This window comes from Pezoporus occidentalis, unplaced genomic scaffold (genome assembly GCF_034315485.1).
Source record: "Pezoporus occidentalis ecotype Australia unplaced genomic scaffold, CSIRO_AGI_Poc_V1 ctg4, whole genome shotgun sequence".
NCBI lineage: Eukaryota > Metazoa > Chordata > Aves > Psittaciformes > Psittacidae > Pezoporus > Pezoporus occidentalis.
Genome location: NW_026915724.1, coordinates 23,744,096 through 23,762,786, shown reverse-complemented (window position 1 = coordinate 23,762,786; position 18,691 = coordinate 23,744,096). Strand labels below are relative to the sequence as shown.

Below are 18,691 nucleotides of genomic sequence, written 5' to 3'. Positions count from 1 at the left end.
TCTTTGCTAGCACAGGGAAGACAGGAATAATTATTGTAATATATGTTGAAGGCTCACCACCACATGGTAAATTAAAGTTTCTATGAAGTGAGTAACAATGAGATTTTTCAGCTCATTATTACAACTAGTAGTAAAAGAAAACCCTTTCCTGTTATTGGCACTTCAGGTTGTCTAATGCAGAAACATAAATTGCAAAATGAATTACAAGCCTAAATCCCATTGCCAAAAAGGCCTTTATTACTGTATTTCAAACTACTTGGGAGGAAGAGGGGAAATACAGTTTGGAGATTTTTACACCCATGAAAATAGGCACATTGGTTTTGTTCAGGTGTGGGGAAACGCAAAGGAAAACTGAAACATAAAACTGAGAACACAAATTTATAACAGAAACATTTATCAATACTCCTCAATACAGTCCTCTGCTGCCAAAACAGTAGTTTCTTACAAGAACTTATCCTAGCAAATAACAGTGCTATGAGTCATGCATTGCAAAGTTTTCAGATGTAATTCAAAGAATTAACTTCATTTTGTAATTTGGAAAATAAGCTTGAATGTAGATGAAGATATGTGTAACAGAGCATGGAATCCATTAAAATAAAAAATCTGTGCTACAGGTAAGTGACAAGATCATGATAACATGATTTCAAAATTATGAGAGAATGTGAATGAAAGACTCTCCAGGCAACATAAAGCTGTTTCCAGAACTGCACTTTTCTAACCTTTCTGACCATTATACAGCAATGTGAGGTGATGCTTTGAAACAGTAACTGTGAGATTACAAATGGTCTAAGCATGTACCAGCTCTATTCAGTCTGTGAGGAAGACCATTTTCATAAAATCATAGGATAGTTAGGATTGGAAAGGACCTTAAGAACATCCAGTTCCAAACCCCCTGCCATGGGCAGGAACACCTCACACTAGACCATGTTGCCCAAGGCTCTGTCCAACCTGGCCTTAAACGCTGCCAGGGATGGAGCATTTATCGCTTCTCTGGACAATCTGCTTCAGTGCCTCACCACCCTCACGGTAAAGAACTTCCTCATTATATCTAACCTGAACTTCCCATGTTTAAGTTTAAGCCCATTACGCCTTGTCCTATCACTAGAGTCCCTAATGAAGAGTCCCTCCCCATCATCCCTATAAGGCCCCCTTCAGATACTGGAAGGCTGCTATGAGGTCTCCATGCAGCCTTCTCTTCTCCAGGCTGAGCAGCCCCAACTTTCTTAGCCTGTAAACCCTAATAACTGGTCACCTTCAAACAAATGCAAGTCTCAGTAAACTTTCAATGTGAAAACTTTGTGTCAGCTACAGGTAGTTTCTACAGATACAGTTTCTAGCGAAAAATGACCTTCTAACCAGGGATGTGGGATGACATTGGGCCACTTTTGACACCTACTGAATTAGACTTTCTCACTTATAAACTGTGATTTTAATAAATGTCACTGTAGCTAGGGGTAAAAAGAAAAAAGAGATGGAAAAACAGGTAACATATACAAACCACCCCCAACAAGCAAAATCCTCTCTACAAGCAATAAAAACAATAACTTGGAGTCATCTTTCTCTTGGCAACTGGCTCTTCTCTTCCTGTCACCATACCCCACACCCCCTGCACTGACTCACAGGCATTAGGTTTTGTGGCTGGCTGCATACCCCAGCCTAGGTTGCTGGAAGGGCTGCTTCACAAAGCCACAGCAGAGCCTGAAGTTGTACCCACCAGACATCCTGGCTGGCTGCCTTTTCTGCTAGCTAGTGTCCACTCACTCATGACAACATTTCTGCCAGTTGCTGCTTTCTTTTCACACTCCACATTTATTTCAGCTTCACCATAGGAGCCCAGCGCCATACACTCTGGCACAGATCTCTGGACTATAAACCAGACTTCCTTAATAGACCTTAATCTTTCCTTTGTTCCTTAGTTGTGAATTTCTTCTACCCAGCACTCCAAACTGCAGTTTGGGCAATCATTTAGTCTGGGCTTAGGTGTGTTGTCCTTTTCAAAGCCTAATCATAGCTTCCATAATTCCATCATTTTTACTACATAGCCACTTTTAAAGAGACACTGGACACTAGAACCCCACTGTTGTGGACCTGTGACTAATGTGACATACTTCCTTAGCTGAATGCAAACCTGTTAAGGCTCCTTGTGTTTCTGCTGTTGTTGCTGGTACAAGAATTTGCGATTTGCTATATACATTTTGCGTTTTTTTCTTCTTTTCTTGTATGCCAAAACACAGTTTTAGGTAAGGGGAGGAAGTCAGCAATATAGCTGAGGACAGGTGTTTGTACTGACACCTACTCCCAGCAGTACGAATTTTTAATGTTCACTTGAACAAAGAACACAGTCCCAAAAAGTCTGAAATAGGAAGACTTCACTGTAAAGACTGCACAGAAGTAATGAAACCTGTTTTGTCCTGACTGTTGGACCTTTTCATTCAGCTTATCTTGCTCTCCACCAGATGCCAGAGGAGTGGCCAGCCCTTCGGGGTTTCCAGACCTATCCACATCGTGCACGAAGGGAGCATCTTCTACTTTAGGCCTTGGGCTGTAAGACTTAACTGTTCTTATCCTTTCACATAGCGGCAAATTTAAGCACATTACAGCTCTCTTCCTTAACAGCTAAGGTTGATAGGGAGTGTATTTGTGAATAAAAGCGCCTCAGGGAAGAATTTGTTCTTCCTCTACCAATATCCAAAATGGTTCTCAGAAAAGCAGCACAAAACAGATCATTTCCAATAAATGATACTTAAGTAATTCCAGTGAATGACCCCCAAAAAAGTACATACTGAGGAACAAGCACTTAGTCCGTTCCAGACTGGTACTAAAGTTAATTGTTTGGCCAGGGTCACTGCGCAAAACCTATTTAAGGTTAACTTGATTGCTCCTTTTCATTCAAATGAGCAAGAGCACCAAACCACTTTTGAGATCAGAATTGATGATGATACCAGCTACCCAAGGGTGACTGTTTAGTCAGCACAGCATGGGGCTTCTCAAGTTATCAGACATTTTAATAAGGAAACATAACAATAACTACTTGTGTTTATACTAAGACAGAAATGATATACCACACATTCCAGCAACTCCATTATCCTGCTTTGCTATATGTCTCACGCTATCTCAAGGGTTTGAGAGTTTATGTAGCAGTTCATCTGGGTTCGGCTGAACAGCTAATACAGAACTGGAATATATTATTAGCTATAGAACAAAGTTTTCTAATGAATGTACTTGGTTGATGTTGTATATACAGTTCTTCTCCATAGACCATTATAACTGTAGTCCTGGGCCTATCCTGGGCTCAGTTCCCAAAACCCATAGAACTGGTACAACATTTTCAGCATATTTGCAGTAAAAAATAACAATCAAAAAGCAAACAATGGCAATTTCTCCAGAAACTCCCTGGTTTACCAGTTACTGCTCTTCTAAGCCAGCTGTAGATCACAGTTAATAAACACTTCTTGTAGTTTTCCATGAGCTGTCTCTGTCTCTAGATACTGATTTGTGTTACAGATTCTAAACATTGTTACTCCCTCTCCTAACACCATTACGTTGTTTTTCCATATTAACTACATCCCCTGCTGACACTGCTAACAAAAAGGGCATAAGACGTTCTTGTGTTCATATATCAAAACTACCACTGCTTCTGCATCCTTCTCAAAACACCCCAGTGTCTCAACGGTCACTCAGCCACTACACACAGGGTGCTCCTTAGCTGACAGACCTTGAACTCAAGCACATCTCACACTTCGGGATCACCTAGTTTCAGTCCCCCTGCCATGGGTAGGGACACCAAGTTGCTCAAAGACCTGGCTTTGAGCACTGCTAGGGTTGGGGCAGCCACAGCTTTAACTGTGTCATGCTGAGTGACCCTTGTTGCTGTTTTCTAGCTGTAAACCTCCACAGCAGAGAGGAGTGTAAACTCAACTCATCCAGCACTGAAGCCAGGTTTCTCCACCACACAACTTTTGGCCTTTAGGTGTGATGTGGGGGAAGGCTCGTGCCAGGCACCATCCCCGGCTGCCCTTTGCTACTGTGGCCTTTGCACTGTGCTGCTTTCGCGGTGGCTGGCATGCTACCTTATCGGCAGTTTACCGATGGGATTACACCCTTTCCTCCTTATGTCACGCGTCTGCAGTTGTTCCCAAACATCACCAGCTACTCAGCCTGCGCCACGGCGTCAGCTGCTGCTGGGGACTTGGGTGACAGCCAGCAGGGCGGCACGGGCAGGGGAGCGGTGCTCAGATTACCAAGGGGGCTTCAGGTGCCACGCTCAGCATCTGCGCGTGTGTACGAGCCCACTTGCAGGCCCTCCGAGGAGGCCTGGGGCTAAGAGGGGACCGGCAGACCCCAACATCCGCACCACACACCGCGGGCACTGACGTAAGAGGCGGCAGGGCGGGGCGGGGCGGGGCTAACCCTCAGGGGGGCAGCGGTGTGGGCGGAGCCAACCGCTAAATTGGTGGAGAGGGGCGAGGCCAACCGGTGGTGGTCGAGAGCGGGTACGCGTGTTCTCGGTGAAACCTCGGTTAGTGAGGGATCTTGTTAGGGGCGGGGGAGGGCTCTGAGTGAGGTCAGGACAGGGAGCTAAGCTCCGGAGGAGTGGCGCCTGTGCCAGCGGCTGGGCTGCCAGCCGGGTGTGAGGAGAGAGCCTGGTGCTTTAACCTCTGCCCCTTCGCGGTCCTAGTTACCACCACACATTTTTAAGTCGCCGTAAGCTAACCAGGGATCGGTGTTGAGGTATGAAGCACCCTAGCTTGCTTACCTGAAGGACTACAGGCACCCCTCCATTACCTGGAGCTGTACAGCAGATTTTCCTGCAGCTTGAGCAGTGCGGCCCTTGCTGACTGCTGTGTGACCTTTACTTTTGCTAAACGTTTTTGAAGCTGTTTCCTGAGGCACTTTCTTTTTTTAAGCAATTGCGGTGGGCTATTGCATTCTGCATTTCTGCTTTTGAGATGACAAACCTTGCTGTGATTTGCCTGATACTCTGCCAGGGATGGGGTAGCCACGGCTTCTCTGGGCACCCTGTGCCAGTGCCTCACCACCCTCACAGGGAAGAACTTCCTGATATCTAATCTAAACCTATCCTCTTTGAGCTTAAGGCCAATTCCCTTTGTCCTATCACTAGATGCCCTTGTAAAAAGTCCCTCTCCAGATTTCTTCCAGGCCCCCTTTAGGTACTGCAAGCTGCTTTAAGGTTTCCCCCCGGAGCCTTCTCTTTTCCAGGCTGAACAACCCCAACTCTCTCATCTTGTCTTCACATGAGAAGCGCTCCAGCCCGCTGATGGTCTCTGTGGCCTCCTCTGGACTCACTGCAGCAGTTTCACTTGTTCTTTAAAACAAGCAGCTCCAGGCGGGGCGCAGGCAGCCGGGCGGCCTCTGCCCGGCCGTCACCAAGCTGAGTCGGGCTGGGCGGCGGGCCGCACTGCTGGCTGGAACCGCTACCTCTCTCTCTCACGGCGGTCTGCCCGCCTTTGGCCCTTTCCATGGCGCTGGAAAGACACGCGGCCGCCAGCTGCCCTGCTACCGAGCTCATCTTTGGCTCGGCGGCAGGCAAGAGAAGAGCAGCTCTAACCAGACCGACACCCCCGACCTCGGGTTACCTGAGGGCACCCCCGGCCCCTCCTCCTCGCCCCCCGCCCCGTGACATCACACCAGGTGCTTGCCCGCCTCCTCCCCGGGGCAGCGGTCTCGGCAGCCCTCGGTGGGCGGAGGCGGGGCCGCGCATGCGCCTGGCACCGGAGGCGGCGGGGCCCGTTGGGAGCGTATGTGCACGCTCGCCGCTCGCGTGTGGTGGGCAGCGCGCGAGGGGTCGGGAGTGTGCCGGCCTCTGGACGGGCTCGCGCGCTGGCCGCCGCCATGCTTGCCATCATCGAGCGAGAGTTCCAGGAGATCGAAGCCACTAACGACTGGCAGGCGCGTTATCTGGTGAGCAAAGGGGGTCGCTCCGGCTCTGCCTCCAGCCGGCGAGCAGCAGTGAGGAGGGGGCCGCCGGTCGGCAGTGTCGGTGGCGGTACGCGCCGTCTCGGTGAGGAACGGAAGTTGCAGGGCCCCGGCTCGGTTTTCAGGTGCACGCAGCCGAGCTGCGGGCAGGCGCTGCGCATGCGCCGGCGGGCGGCCGTCGCTTCTCTAGGCGGGGAGCGCTTGTAGGGCGCAGGCGTTGTCGGGTGCCGGAGCGCAGTGCGCCAGCACGGGCTCGGGGCCGGGGGCAGCGGCGGTTTAGGTGCCTCAGGTTTATCCGAGCGGGTTGGTCTGGGCCCGGTGAGGGTGCGTCCTCCGCAGTTTCCAGGCAGAGTGGAAAGTTATACCTGATGATATCCATCCGGCCGCTAGCTGTCCTGGGTTCCCGGCTCTGCATCTGAAACCGCTGCGCAGCGGTTCCTTAAGCGCTCGCTTAGCGACGGCAGCCGTCTGTACCGCTGTCTTCGCCTGTTTGACGTCTGCGGCAGGCCTGCACGGTTATCTGTCAGGAAATAAGCACCCTTTTCTCCAGAAACAGCGAGATTACTGACTTGCAACAATAGTCTTTGGGTCAGTTCTATGAAATCGACTTTATATGTAAACTTGTAATAGTACAGAAGTTATTTGAACCAGTATGTATTTTCATGGAATTGTTTGGGTTGGAAGGGACTTTAAAGATCATCCAGTTCCAGCCCCTTGCCATGGGCAGGGACACCTCACTCTAGATGTGCTCGCTCAAATCCCTGTCCAACCTGGCCTTTTTGACATTTTACAGGGCTCTTTCACAAATGAGGGAAAAGAATCTAAACCGAAAATTCTCTTTGATAACTTGTAGTTAGTAAAAGTTGTGCGTTTCCTCTGTTAAATTAGCCATGTGTTTGATTTATGTGTGCTTCAAATACATTCTCTCTAGACAGGTATTACAAAACTGAACTGTGGTTTGAATTTAACAGGGAATAGCAGAAATAAACTGTGCTAAGTTAGTGAGATAGAAGTTTTAGGGAAGAATTCTGCAATTCTCATTTTTCATGAGGTAAAAAAGTACATGCACGTCACCTATGGTATATCCAGACTGAGCAAGTCAGCTTTCCCATGGCATTTTAATACTGTTTATGTGCTCTTGGAGAATTAAACTGAAGATCTCTTCTAAACTTGGAATACGTATATCCTAATTCTACTACACATAAATTGTAAAATATTTTTAATTTTTTTTTGTATTAGAATTTTATGTTTTTCTGATCTTGTAGATTTTGCAAACTCAGGATTTTTACTCAGAGTACTTAGCACATTTGTATTAGCGTAAAACTGGCAAATACAGATCTGTTTAGAAACAGAGAGAAAATAGCAAATGATATTTTTAAGTAGCATTTATTTAATTGCTTAGGAAGGTATTTTTCTGTGATAGTGATGTGTAAGAAACATGTGCTTGCCCTGAGACATGTGAAGTTCTCTGAAAAAAAAAAAAGTCGGGTATTAGGTTTTTTTATTATACTTCTTGACAGTAGCTTTGCCCTTTGGTTCCATGAATTTGCCAGGACTTGTGGTAAAACCACATGAACCTTGGAATATTTATGCTGACTTGAAAAGCTCCTCTGCAGTCTGAATTAATGACTGAATAAATAATACTGATTTTCACTTTTTTTGTAATGAAAGTTTTTCTTGTGTAATATGCCTTATGTTACATCTGGCATCTGGTTTGCTTAATTTGTGCTGGCTGAATTGTGTTGTGAAAACTGATTTTAGACCTAGTCTAGCATTGCTCCTTCATCATGGGTCATGTTTAACTACAGCTACATGGATTGAACTCTCAAACCACCAAGAATCATCTTGCGGCTGTTAACAGCAGCCATAAAATAATAAATAGTTAATTTACTGTTGTGGGGACTTATGCTGCCAGTTGGTGTAAAGGAGCTAGCAGTACACTGCTGTTAGTTCTGTCTGAGGCTCTTATTGCTGTGGGAGATAATGTGCAGTCTGAGGTAAGCTCTGAGCATAATAAATAGCTGGGTGCTTTTTCCCCTTTGATCCTGCTACATCAGTTGCTTACCAGATTGTGCCTATGTTGCTTTGGTGTTGTTAGCCAAATGTGGGGTCATCTAATGGCAACAGCGTGGCCAGGAATGACACATGTGTTTTCTGAGTGAAAATAACACTAGGTGTAGTAAAGGTTGATTTAAAATGTTAATTATTAATAACCCTGATTAATTAGTAAGCTTGAAAGTCTTACAATAGGATGTAAGATCAGTAGAAACTGATCTTAATCAGCTGACTGGCTATAAGTAAATTGCATTTCTTGTGTTTTAAAGGAAATTCGACATAAATCCAGTGACTATCCTCACAGAGTTGCAAAATACCCAGAAAACAAAAATCGGAACAGATACAGAGATGTTAGTCCGTGTAAGTATCTTTTCTGTAATTATTACAGTAAACTTTGTAGACTTTTTCTTTATGTGGTCATTATAGGTTTTGTATATTTTTTATTTCTGTAGACATGGAATCTATGATAAATATGGTTTTTGTGACACATTAACAGAAGGGAGAAAAATGTGCTGGTTAAGCCATTACGTTGAATAGGGAATGAGATGTGATAGAAAATCATAGTTATTAGTATATACATCAGTGTTTGTGAGCTGCAAGGTAATGTTTTTAAGATATTCATAAGGCAATATTAAATAATTTTCTTATCCGTAAAAAAAAAATCATGTGCTGAGCACAGAAATTAAGTTAATAAGCTTTGACTAAAAGTTTCTTTTTGGGCTAAGGGATTCTGTACATTTATAAGACTGTGGGTAAATGCCACTCAATTTCTACTATTGCTTAAAAAATACTTGATATTTCGTTTTGTCTGTTCAGAAGAATATATGCTTGAAGTTCTTAAGTTTTCTCAATCAAGTAGATTTGGTATGGAGTACTTTGTATTTTACTGACTGCTGTAAAATGACCTTTGTGACATAAGGATCTTGCATCTCAGGTGAACACAGCTTTTTTCTTTTTTTTGCCATCTTCTTTGCTACTGAGGTGGTGTGGGCTTTCTTTCAACATTTCAGCATTTACTTTAGAACCTGGAATCCTAAATTGTTATAAAAGGACATGGAAGCAAAACATTACCGATATGTAGTTACAGTTGGAGAAAGCTATTGTAAATCATGTTCAAAAGGACTTCGAGGGGGCAGCAGTACAGCCTTAATTTTTCTACAAAATATTGAAGTTGGAACAGGTAAATATTTGTGTGTTCTTTAGCACAAAGTTTCCCAGAGAACCAAAGGCTCATAAAAGCCTTCTTGTTACCAGATCAAGAATTTTTGATGGGTTACTGGTGTATTGGGGCTTTTCAGTTGAGAGCCTAATCTGAATACCTATTGTAAGATTGGGGAAGTGCTGAACTCCTTGTTTCCAGTTGAAAGTTGCGGTAAAACAGCATGTGCGTAGCACTTCTCGAAATGCCACAGACAGGGTCTTGTGTTGAGTCACACTAGTCAGACGCAGTGCTGTGTGCTGCTCATCAGACTGCTGCCAGAAGGCAAACTTGCCTTGTAGATTCACACCAAAGGGATCTAGTCTGGCTTAATGCTGAATCTCAGTACTGCACTCACAGCCTTTTTGCTGTGTCTGCAGGGCATTCCCCAGTATAGTTTGAAAAGCTTACAGGTCTGAAGATGTCTCAAATTAGTCAAGGCTTAGTAAGTTATGCTTGTATGCTCAGTACAGGGAGATAGGGTTCTGCTGGGCCTTTGTTGGTCTATGCAGAGGTGCTTGCATGTCCCAGGTTTGCTGTCCTGTTGCAGCACAGCATTAGCATCTTACCGGTGGTAAAGTAGATTATGTTGTAATGACTTTCTGTTTCATACCTAAATTGGGATGGGAGTTATAAGAAGAGAAATTGGATTTAAACCCATGAGACCCAAGTTCTATTCCTGGGTCCAATGTTCTATACAGCTTCTGTGGCAGAATCTGTATTCATGCATTTACTATTTCTCCCATCCATGGATTTAATTTCTTAGGCACTACTGCAAAGAGAATGGCAGCTGACCTTTAATGTGCTTGTGTTTTTGTTGTTTTGTTGTTGTTGTTTTTTTTTTTAGAGTGTTTCTAAAATAAATAAAATGTTGTGTTATTTAAGTAGCAGTAGGAGGTGTGACTTGTATTCATCTCCTGTAGTTTTTTGGAGCTCAGAAGTCTCTTTAATCATGACATAGCATGCTTCCTACAGTAGTGAAGAGCGCCAAACAGCTCTGCCTGGGCCATGGCAAAGCCTGCTTCTGAAATGCTTGTTGAGCCAGGAGGAAATTAATTATGTGATTGTATTAATCCCTGGACCCTGTGCAAGAGTAGAGAGGCACTTAGATAAAGTCTAGCTTTGAAGTAGGAGTTGGGCTCAGGAAAGAGTCATTACATGTTGGTTGGCATGGAGTGTAACACGATGACTGAACTAAGATGGTGAACTATGCAAAGCACATCTCTTGTTTTTAGCATTTGTAAAAGAAAGAAGGTTTGAATTGGGCACCAAGGTAGTCTGCAGAGCTGGGTACTAGGAGCAAGGCTGTACAAGGAGGACAGAGCAAAACACTGTGTTCAAACTAATTCCCGTTGAATTTTACATCTGTGTATTTTCAAATATGACTCATAATTGTTTCTGTAACAGTGGTGAGAGTTGGGAAGAAAAATACACCTGAGAGGGAATACATGATTGTAATTGTAATTACATTACAAGACAGCAGTAGTTCAGTTTAAGAGCAGCTGGGGTAAAAGCTGTGCAGTTTGGTCACTTGGTGAACACATCTAATTGTGGGTGGTACACAAGGAATTACTGTTGCAGAAATGCAAGACAGCTCAGTCTTGAGCAGTCTTAACATCTTGGTCCTTCACTTTGTGAATTTCACTGCTCTCTAACAGTGTTTAAAAGAAAAATGGGTGTTGATACCGATAATATTCTCTGAGAGTCAAAGGCCCTCAGAACTAGCAGTTAAGCTTTTAAAATCTAGCTACCTAAACATATTGCAAGATATAATTTAATGAAAAAGTTTTGTTTCTCCATAGCGGTGAAAAAATAGTTTGTTAATCTAGATAACAGCCAAGCCAGTCTGAAATCTGAGGTGGTATGTCTGCAAGAGGAATTGCAGAGATTATTCTCTCCTATTGGTAGATGTCAATTACAAGTGCAAGGAAAGATGCACTGGGTTAATTTGCCCTATTTCAACCATAATACACAGGACAGGTATACTGACGCCAGTTCGTGTCCGTTACATGCATTTCTAGATAAAAGTTGATTTCTGTTGGCAGAGGAAGGCTCATCATCTTTGCCCACTGCAGTTGACTTTCACATTGTCTTGAGTTGCATAAATATTTTTCTTAGTGTCCAGTTTTGTTGGTTAAAGAGTTATGGTCTGTATAAGTTTGGTTGGGTAAAAGCCCTCAAGAGTTACTGCCTAGCCAAAAATAATAAGAATCTAGCAGTTTGCTATTAGTCTAGGGTAGGGAGCAGAATATTTTGGCTACATAGTACTACTGAAGCAGGAAGTTAATCTAAAGTAGGTTTGGTTTGACAGCCAGTCATTTCCTGACAGATGAGCCCATTTCTCAGAAAACATTGTTAAGAGAGGAAAATAACTTGCAAGATTATTCTTCTTCAGCGATAACTTTAATGAAACTCTAAGATTTCTGCTACTACTTTCCTTCTAAATCTTGTCCTTCGGTGGTATCAGAGGTGTCTGGTGTCTCAGGTTGACTGTAAACACCTTTAGAGGTCTGCTTACTGTGCTCTCAGATTTAAAGGCAAGAAGGAAATCCCCTTGGCAAAATAAGCAGGATTTATTATTTCTTTTACCTTTTCTGGAAGGCAGGTGGGGGGTTTACGCACCTACCTAGTTTTTATCTTTAGCTTTCCTTTGTCGTCTGGTATGTAGCCCAGTATGTTGGGTCATCTGGACATTTTCACCTCATAGATCACATGGCTGTTGGAGGATCTTCCTTTGGCCATTAGTAAACTTTGAGTTGAACCTTTAGACCATCCACTTACAGTTGTCACAGAGTATATGCCAGGGAGAGAGGAACATGAAGAGTATTGTGCTTTACAGGGAACAGAGCTGGGAGTGGATGGGTTTTGCACATAGTGCTGATTAATTGTCATTGCCAAAATGCTCCCTTTCTGTCCTGCATTTGTCCTGTTTATGTACTGAGAACAGAGAGTTGTTCTGTTCAGTATAAGCCTACTGCACTCTTCGTTGTTCATCTTAGAAGCTGACATTAATGATTTTTATGCTGTTATCTAATGATTCTCTAAAATATCTTGTTACCAGAAACATGGTATAAATAAACTCAACATGATACTTTTGATGATACTTCTTTCTTCAGGGCTGGAGAAGAAATTTGTAGCACACACTGATGTAAACTTTACTGTATCTTAGGGGGTTTTCTACAGTCCTGCTTGAAAGTGTAAGGATCCTGTGCAGTATTTATGCATATGTTTCAGTTATGAGCGAGGTCATGCTCTGTCCCTGGCAGTGTTGCAGGGCTTTGAGCAACCTGGTGTAGTGGAAGGTGTCCCTGCCTGTGGTTTGGAACTAAATGATCTTGTAAGATCCCTTCCAACCCAAAGCATGCTGAGATCGATATGATGGCATTCATTGCGTACAACCAGTGGCAGGGTGGGAAAAAGTCATGTTGCCTTTCCTTTGCCTTAGGCTACCTCTGAAACTTGAGACTGTACATCTGGTGACAGAATATTGTAATTTGAATAATTTAGCAGCTCAGACTAGATTTAGATTTAGATCAGTGAAATGAAGGGGATTTGCTGGTAGGCAGGAAGGGGTCAGACTGGGTCATTGGGATGGTTTATGGCTACATGTTTTATTTATGACTTTCTTTAATCCACTAAGTAACATTTCACTCTTCTTTGTTGTTAATAGCTTTGTATGTAGGGAGCCAGAGACATCTCTTGGAGAAAAGATAATTTTAAGTTATGCAGTGGTCTCAGTTCTAGAAACATGGTTGTTTTCAAACATTAACCTGTCGTTAACCAACTGCAAGAACTGTATGATGTAAAATGCCATACATTTCATATCCCAGTTTAACTGGATATGTCATTTTAGCAGAGAGTGGGCAAATTGATGTCTAATGTGAAGTCTTGGGCTTGTTTGAGACATGGGGAGTGTTGTCAATGATATCAGTGGGACAGGGTTTCATTTGAAGTGGGTGATAAGACTTTGCTTATTGGACAGGGTCATTCTGGGAGTAGTTTTCTTAGTGTAGAAGCCAGAATGAGAAGCATTTTTAGGGTTTCCATTTCCTTTTCAGGCTGCAGTTTGTTGAAATAGGGGAATTAGCACTTCAGAAAATGAGTATTGCCTGATAATATTTTAGTTGTTGTGGGCATGCAACATTTAAGATAAATCTTTAGGAGGGTTTAAAACAGGTTTATCATTCATATAAATCTGAAGTACTTTGTAACTGGAAGCGTTTTACATACGGGAAATATGTTACAGCTAACTTGCTGTCAAAAGTTGGCTTGCTTCGTCTAATTCAGAAGAGCAAGCCAAGGCTTGAATGAGGTTTCTAGGTCATTGTGTCCTTTAGGAACCCTTTCCCTTGAAAGAAGAGAAGTCGGTATATTCTAGTGGCTGTCTTTGTCCTGTGGAGTGTATGCCAGCCTGTTTCAGTTGGGGCGAGAAGGGAGGCTGTCTGTGCTTAGAATTAGTTGTTAAAAGTGCATTAGAAAAGCTTTTTAGTGAATTACAAAGAATGTTTACAAAGAATGCTTTGTAAACGTGAAAAATAAATGGAATTTGTAACAAGGAAAATATGAGGCTGCAAATGAGTGTAAGGATTATAGCAGGAAGCTTCACAGTGGCCAGGCAGTTATCTCCTACTGGCAGCAGTACAGCAGCTGCTGCTGGGTGATGAAACTGTTAACAGCTCTTTGCTTATGTCATCTTTCCGAGAACAAGAGTACCGGTATGTGTGATTTACTATAACAAGATCTTAAGTTTTTCCTGTTGGCAAATGACATGTAATATTTACAAAGGACTTGATTTCTCTCCAGTAGAAACATTTCAGATAAAGTGATACATGAAAAGAAAAAGTAACACTTTCCTATCCAGACAAAATAATACAAAGAGACTTTACTTTAAAATTCACATGTCTAACTTTTACTGTGTCTTGGCTTTGATAATATGTTTTTATCTCATACAGGGGTATCGTAAATTGGTTTAAGACTCCTGAAAGTCAAGGTGGTGTTGCCTTACAGTTGGAATGCTAATGAAAACAGATTAAACCAGTAATTTTCTCATACTTTTGTATTAAAAATAGGTTTTAAGAGTATTTCTGTTCTCTGCACATTTGTGACTGCGTATGAAAACTAGCAGCTAAAGGAGGTAGGACAGCAGCCCCAAATCTCAGCTCTTAAAATATATATGTAATAATCTACTGTTGACTTCTTTCCTTGAATCCAGCCAAGATCCTCTTTTGACAGTTGCCAATAGCAGATAGATGAGGGAGAGCATAAAAGCAGATCAAGACATAGTAAGTGTACTTTTCCCGGATTTCCGAACATATGGAAAGTATTTATAAAGTCTTTTGAGCAGTTCATAGAACAAGAGTCTAATTCAGTAACTATTTTTTGATTCCCATCAGCTTTTTGCCTGACTGTGGTCATATTCATGGATTTCTCAGATAAGCCTTGTGCTGCATTGACTGGCTGTGATACAGGGACTCAGTCTGAGCTCAGCTGTCATAGCTGCACTGAATGTGATACTTGGAAAAGTGTGCTGGCGTTGTAACAGCAGCTGTGTTACCAGTCTGTAGCCCAAATGAGTTTTGTGAGTTAGACCAGGCAAATGTAGGTTAAAAACTGGCATTGCACTATAATTCATGCACAGCTCTGTCAGGTTCTTTATGGAATCTATTCCATCACTTTCTGAAATGTGTAGAAGTCTCTTAAATTCGAGTTGGCTATTTTTTTATTTACTCACAAGCAGTCTGTCTAGGCAGTTGAGCTTTGGGAGGTTTGCAGTCAGTCTCATTTCCTGGCATGCAGTTATGTACAAATTTTAAACTGAAAATGCAGTTTATTTAATACACTTCTAATAAATGGCTGAAGGATTACTTATTGTGAGCGAGTCTGATTAACTCAGTGGCTCCTAAAGGGTGATAAATCAGGTACTAAAAGATTCTAGGAACAGCCACAGTGATTTTCTATTATGCAGTGTTTTAGTACAACACTCTGATAATCTTTCTCATATTAATGTTAGACTTTTAAATGGAGTCCTTTGTTTGCCTGTGCTATAAATAGGGGAATTTTCTGTCTCGCCTGTGGAATTGTGGTGAGAGACTGAAACGGTGTAATTAGATTAGGCTTCATTTAAGTGAAACATTTGTTGAAAAGGTACATTTTGCATGTGTCCTTTCTGTAGTATCCTTAATTTGTCTAGTATTAACCAATAAATTACAGGGAAAATTAAATTGATCAAAGCTTGGTTTGAATTATTTCAAGTAGATTTATTTCGGTTTTTTAAGCCATGTAAGTTTAGTTCTATGATTCTACCTCAATCTATGAAACTTAAAAAAAATCTTGGAATTCTGAACTTAAAGGAAATCATGCAGTGGAGTGACCTGGCGTGATAGGACAGAGTGTGAGAGTGTGAGTTTTAGTGCTGTTGTGTTGAGGAAATGCAACTGTTGAAGGATTGCTGTGAGCATCTTTTGGCATGTATGGGAGGGTTGTTTTGGTTGGGTTTTCTTTTCCAGAAAACTGGATGTTACAAGTTTTCTGAGCAGCTTCTGTTAAAAGCTAACAGAAATTACTCTGATGGAAGGCTGAGGGAGCATGAGACAGGCAATTATTATAGTTACCTGAGAAATTAGTTTCATATATTTTTGTAGTTTACCATTCAGTTACTACTTCTGAGTTTACTTATAATTGCTTGTCAAACCTAAATCTGCCTGTTTGTTAGAGAGTATTCACCCAGATGGATGCATCATTAATTCTTTATTTTCTTTGAATTATAGATGATCATAGTCGTGTAAAACTGCAGAATGCCGAGAATGACTATATCAATGCCAGCCTAGTGGTCATAGAAGAAGCTCAGAGATACTATATTTTAACACAGGTAGGTAGTACAGAGGTTGAGAATCTGGGGGAGAGGGGTTGTACAGTTGTAATTTATATTTGGGTGATTCCTTGTCTCTGTGAATTACATGTGTTTCATATTAACTGCCTGTTTGAAGTAGTTGTGAACACATTATTTTGTATTTTAAGAAAAATATAAAGGGAATATTTAATTATGAATAATATACTGCATATAAAGCTTTGCACGTATTTCTTGCTCATTTTTTCTTCACTTCTTTTGGAAATAGGTTGCAACAATACTTTTACTCTTTATTTCATCTTGTACATTGTAAGCTTGTCTGCAGTAGCTTTTCTCCTAAGAGCATGAGAATATTAATGCTCAGGCTGAAACATCACTTCCTTGAGTTCTTGCAGGTTTTTTGGGGGTTATTTTGTTTTTTAAGTACTGGGCTGGTCTGTTGGTTGCTTTCTTGCCTGTCATTTCTGACGTTCTATTAATAATTTGTTTAAACTTTTCAGAGGAAGGCCTTTTCCTGCTCCACACAATTAACTGTTTAACTGTATTCAAACACTGCTTACTTACACATTCTTACACCCGGTGTTTTTTTTTTTATTTACTACACAGGGTCCACTGCCTAATACATGTTGTCATTTTTGGTTGATGATATGGCAGCAACAAACCAAAGCAGTTGTTATGCTGAACAGAATTGTTGAAAAAGAGTCGGTAAGTAATATTAGATCTAAAGTTGCAAAGTAATTTTAGTACAGTTAAGCAGGGATTGTTACGCTAAAAGAGCGGTCGAACTTTCTCACCGGTGTACAACATAACATGTGTTTAATATTACATTAAAGTGATGCTTTAAAGCTGAGACACAAAATTCAGTCTGGCAAAGGAGCACCTAGTAAATATGAGTTCAGAAAGGTGAAAGTAACAACCTGAGAAAGGAGGATATACAGTTTGAAACAAGGTGGAGTAGAAGCAGTGTAAGATGCTCTAGAACAAAACAGAAGATGGGAGAACAAGCTTGAATTAAGTATTTTTAGATTGTTTTTTCTAAATCTATTAGAGTTGTATATTTATCCTGTAGTGATCTTAACTGTTTGTATCTATGAATCCAATCTGCTACCCAGCAACTGTCAAACTGGTCTAGTTACTTAAAGCTGGTGGTATATGTGCAAATACACAAATCTTCCGTTATGATGTAGTTTTTCTACTAATGTGCATAAACCCACTGGGGATTTTAGTTACAAGTGCATGTCACTTGATATTTATGGTTCTTCTTCAGAGTAGATTTGTTAGTAAAAAAGATTTTGAGTCTATTAAAATCTTGCTTATTTTCTCATGCAAAAATTGCCCTACAGGAAGTTTGAGCGCAGGGTGAGAGGAGTAAAGGGCAAGGGACAGTCTTGCATTACTTTGTTAGTTTATGCTTTTGTTTCACAAGAATCTTCCAGTACTGAGCAAGCCTTGGGAAAACTGGATGGATGTGTTACATCAGTTACATAAATCAGCAGGTGTGCACATCAGAAATGGAAGGGGGAGATGTTGAAATAGCTGAGTAAAGATCTGTTCTCTGTATAGAATGAAGGGGGAGGGGAGAGAAAAGGGTTAAGGTATATCTTAACACATTAACCCTGTGATGAAAGAAAGCACAAACAGATAAATCTGGAATGCATAATAGACATTGACAGAGTTGTAGTAACTTCGCTGTGAACATTATGGACTTGGAGAATTCCTTAAACTGGGAGCAGGTACTCAAGTCTGCTGTATTGATTAATCTGAATCTACTCATGCAAAGGCCGATATTAGGATACTTAACCAGGCCTTTTCTTTTTCTTTTTTTTTTTTTTTTTTCCTCCTTCTGAAAAAACCTCACTTAGGTGAAGTGTGAACAGTACTGGCCAACAAAAGAAGAAGAAGTTATGACATTCAGTGAAACAGGTTTCCGTGTGAGGCTGGTATCTGAAGATGTCAAATCGTATTACACAGTACATCTACTGCAATTAGAAAACATCAACGTAAGCTTTTCTCAGTCTGCATAGCTTATGTTCCTGGGCTTAAGTATCTACTGAAAACCGTTTAGCATATGGACAGTACAGATTTCATTGAGCTCTTACACTGAAAACTTTAATATACTTTGCTTCAGATAATGTTGAAGATGTACGTGTGGCATGTGAGTGAGCTAGACCTGAATTAATCTATACGTTAAAAGAGATAAGAGCTTCTGCAGTTTTACACTTACATTTTTCATTTGGCAGTGCCTTAACTTGCTGAATTGTAATTGATAGTAGTGGTGATTCTAAGAGGAGCTGTAAGAAACACCCTACAAGGAGGTACCTAGGAGAAATTCTGATTTCTTTTGATTATCAGAAATCAGAGTCACTCAGTAATTGCTGTTTGGTTTTGGTTTGGGTTGGTTTTATTTTATTTTTTTTGTTTGTTTTTTTTAACGGAACTTTAGTTTTCCATATAATTCAGTCCAGGTATCTTAAGGTTTTTGTGGGAGGGGTGATTACCACCTGTAGATAGGTAACTTTATCTCCTCTTGCTTACCTCCCCTTTTGCTCCACAGGACCAACCATCCTTTTCTCTTAAAAATTAAGCACTTTGACAATTTAATCAAGCTAAGCTCAAAAAAATTGTTCCTGGCCTGAGCTTGGGTTGGAATTTGC

The 18,691-nt window shown here is 41.6% G+C and overlaps 1 protein-coding gene across 5 annotated transcripts in view; it reads left to right on the top strand.

The window, feature by feature from the left end:
- The first annotated feature begins 5,698 nt into the window (after window positions 1–5,698).
- Window positions 5,699–18,691, top strand: part of PTPN2 (protein tyrosine phosphatase non-receptor type 2) — a 29,801-nt gene continuing 16,808 nt past the window's right edge. For 3 of the 5 annotated variants that reach the window (XM_062633027.1, XM_062633029.1, XM_062633025.1), the window contains exons 1-4: window positions 15,646–15,784; window positions 15,958–16,058; window positions 16,644–16,742; window positions 17,900–18,037. In XM_062633027.1, coding sequence (XP_062489011.1) covers window positions 15,661–15,784; window positions 15,958–16,058; window positions 16,644–16,742; window positions 17,900–18,037 — 462 coding nt within the window. In that variant the 5' untranslated portion in view covers window positions 15,646–15,660. Of the gene's footprint in view, window positions 5,923–8,261; window positions 8,353–15,645; window positions 15,785–15,957; window positions 16,059–16,643; window positions 16,743–17,899; window positions 18,038–18,691 lie in introns of those variants that run through there. The other 2 variants (XM_062633026.1, XM_062633028.1) reach the window with 2 other exon arrangements.